General features: G+C 45.0%; 1 protein-coding gene across 1 annotated transcript; it reads right to left on the minus strand.

Moving 5' to 3' along the window:
- Positions 1-1,855: 1,855 nt before the first annotated feature.
- Positions 1,856-2,770, minus strand: LOC112207993 (large ribosomal subunit protein eL15-like). Its single transcript, XM_054669337.1, is given in 1 exon segment — positions 1,856-2,770. A coding segment is annotated over 1 exon segment (600 nt). The 5' UTR covers positions 2,699-2,770; the 3' UTR covers positions 1,856-2,098.
- Between the last annotated feature and the right edge of the window lie 315 nt (positions 2,771-3,085).

Raw genomic sequence — 3,085 nt, forward strand, 5'->3', positions numbered from 1 at the left:
TAGCTGGGACTACAGGCACCCGGCACCACACTCAGTCACATGGATTTTTTTGGTGGGTTCCTTCCTCCATAAGAAAAAAGTGTTTTAAATCATATTTTATGACCGTGTTAGTATAAGGATGAATATAACAAGGCCTGGTGCAGTGGCTCATGCCTGAAATCCCAGCACTTTGGGAGGCCAAGGTGGGAGAATTACTTCATCCCAAGAGTTCAAGAACAGCCTGGGCAACATGGCAAGACCCTTTCTCTACAAAAAATTAAAAAAAATAAAAATTAGCCAGAAGTGGTGGCATGTACCTGTGGTCCCAGCTCCTCGGGAGGCTGAGGTGGGAAGACTGCCTGAGCCCAGGGGGTCAAGGCTGCAGTGAACCATGATTGTGCCACTGTACTCCAGCCTGGGCGCCAGAGCTCCTGCTCAAAAATACCAAAAACTAAAAACTAAAGATAATATATATATGTAATAAAGGCAGGGTTATGTTTATTTTTTCTTCTGATTTTAAAAGAAGTAAAACATTTTCATGGGGCCCTAAAAGTATTGTGGGCCTTGGGCACCATGCCTTCTGTAAGTTCATAGGCCCTGGCTGCTGGAAGGAGTAAAAAAGAGAAAACATGCCAAATATGTAAAGTGCTTAGCGCAGCACTGGGCCTGGCTTTTTGTAACTTAATAAATGGTGATCAAAAATTAAAAAGGGCAATGCAGGCCGGGTGCAGTGGCTCAAGCTTGTAATCCCAGCACTTTGGGAGGCGAGGCGTGCGGATCATGAGGTCAGGAGTTTGAGACCAGCCTGGCCAACATGGTGAAACCCTGTCTGTACTAAAAAACACAAAATTAACCAGGCGTGGTGGCACACACCTGTAATCCCAGCTACTCGGGAGGCTGAGGCAGGAGAATTGCTTGAACCTGGGAGGTGGAGGTTGCGGTGAGCCGAGATCACACCATTGCATTCCAGCCTGGGCAACAAGACTGAAACTCCGTCTCAAAAACCAAAAAAAAAAAAGTTGGGGGTGTAGTGCAGAGAACAGAGTGTAATCCTGGAGAACTCTGCAGAGCTTTCCTTTTTTTTTTTTTTTTTTTTGAGACGGAGTCTTGCTCTGTCGCCTAGGCTAGCACAATCTCGACTCACTGAAACCTCCGCCTCCCGGGTTCAAGTGATTCTCCTGCCTCAGCCTCCTGAGTAGCTGGGATTACAGGTGCATGCCACCACTCCCAGCTAATTTTTTGTATTTTTAGTAGAGACATGGTTTCACCATATTGGCCAGGCTGGTCTTGAACTCCTGACCTCAGTTGATCTGCCCACCTTGACCTCCCAAAGTGGTGGGATTACAGGCATGGGCCGCCACACCTGGCCTGCAGAACTTTCTTTATTGGCATGCATTGGGACTTGCAGACTCAGCTCCAGCTGAATGTAAGGAACACAGTTCCTGGGTCCATGTTTTCTCACTGTGTTCACAGAGTCTTGCAAGAGATTCTGCAAAAAGACACACAGTCTATGGCATTTATCTTCAGACGAGAGAAAGTATACATTTAAGGACATGTGCGTGAAGAATTCTGGAAGGATAAAGAAGATATTAATTTATAGCCATTACCTATTGAGAAGGAAGGATTGGGAATATTGTGAATAGGTCCAGGAGTGGGAGAGAGACTTTCCACTGCATGCCTACTTACAGTTTTGATGTATAAAGAATGATAATAGAATGCTGATTCAAAAATGTTAATAATTTATTTTCTTTTTTTCTTTTTTTTTGTGATGGAGTCTGACTCTATCACCCAGGCTGGAGTGCAGTGGCGCAATCTCAGCTCATTTCAACATCTGCCTCCCGGGTTCAAGCGGTTCTCCTGCCTCCACCTTCTGAGTAGCTGGAATAACACTTGTGCACCACCACACCCAGCTAATTTTTGTATTTTTAGTAGAGACAGGGTTTCGCCATGTTGGCCAGGCTGGTCTCGAACTCCTGACCTCAGGTGATCTGCCAGCCTCGGCCTCCCAAAGTGCTGGGATTACAGGCTTGAGCCACTGCACCTGGCTCAAAAATCTTAGTAATTTTTTTGACTGTCCTAAATTGTTTATTAGGTATGAGTTTTACAAACTTTACTTATATTAGTGGTAACAGTGGAGATTGAGAGTATTGCGCCTTCTCCAAGCTGCCCGGCAAGAACCACCAATAGTGTGGTGGAACTTACGGCCCTTTCCAAGGTCATGGCTCTTTTGGCCTGCACATGCCAGGCCACGCATCTCCTTGTGCTTGTGGACTGGTTTGGTGATCCACTGGGTGTCAGGATTTCTTCCGATAGCTTTATGGAATGGATCAACGAGGATAACCTCAAAAAATTTGTGTGTGGAATCTTCACCCATCCAGTAAGAATTCAGGACTCTTAGAGCCCCACAGTGGCGTCCAACTCACTCCTCTGCAATCAACTGTAGGCTTCAGTTAATACCATGATGGACAGGATTGCCGTAAGTTGCACCCTTAGGAACTGAGCATTTTCGGCCATCACGGAGAATACGAATCCCGTATATAACATAATCTTGCTTGATCTTGTAGCCCAGTTGGTGCACTTTATCGGGCCGGGTGGGGCGGGGAGCCCTGTGGAGAGCAGAGAGCTGGCGGTACTGCCAGCAGCGGACCCTCAGAAGAAAGCTCATGACATCAGACTGCTTCTTCCTCCACAGCTCGTGGATGTACTTGTATGCACCCATCTTGGCTTACCTGATTGCTGCCGCCAGACAGAAGGGCCAAAAATCTTAATAATTTTTATTTTGAAAAATATATGCATGCGGTTAGAAAAAACTTCAAACAGTTCAAAAGGGTGAAAAGCAACTCTCCCTCTTGTACCCAGGGAGTACCTGGTAAGATATAACATCTCATACAGGACTTACAGAACCTCTATAAAAACTATTTAAAAATTTTGTTGAGAGACAGTAAAGAAGACCTAAATAAATGGAGAGATATACATGTTCATTGATTGGAAGAGCCTAGATTTGAAGGCGCCAACTCTTGTATTGATTCATAGATCAAATGTAATCCCAATGAAAAGCTCAGCTATTTTTTTTTTTTTTTTTTGTAGAACTTGACAATCTGATTCC

Source organism: Pan troglodytes, chromosome 18 (assembly GCF_028858775.2).
Source record: "Pan troglodytes isolate AG18354 chromosome 18, NHGRI_mPanTro3-v2.0_pri, whole genome shotgun sequence".
NCBI lineage: Eukaryota > Metazoa > Chordata > Mammalia > Primates > Hominidae > Pan > Pan troglodytes.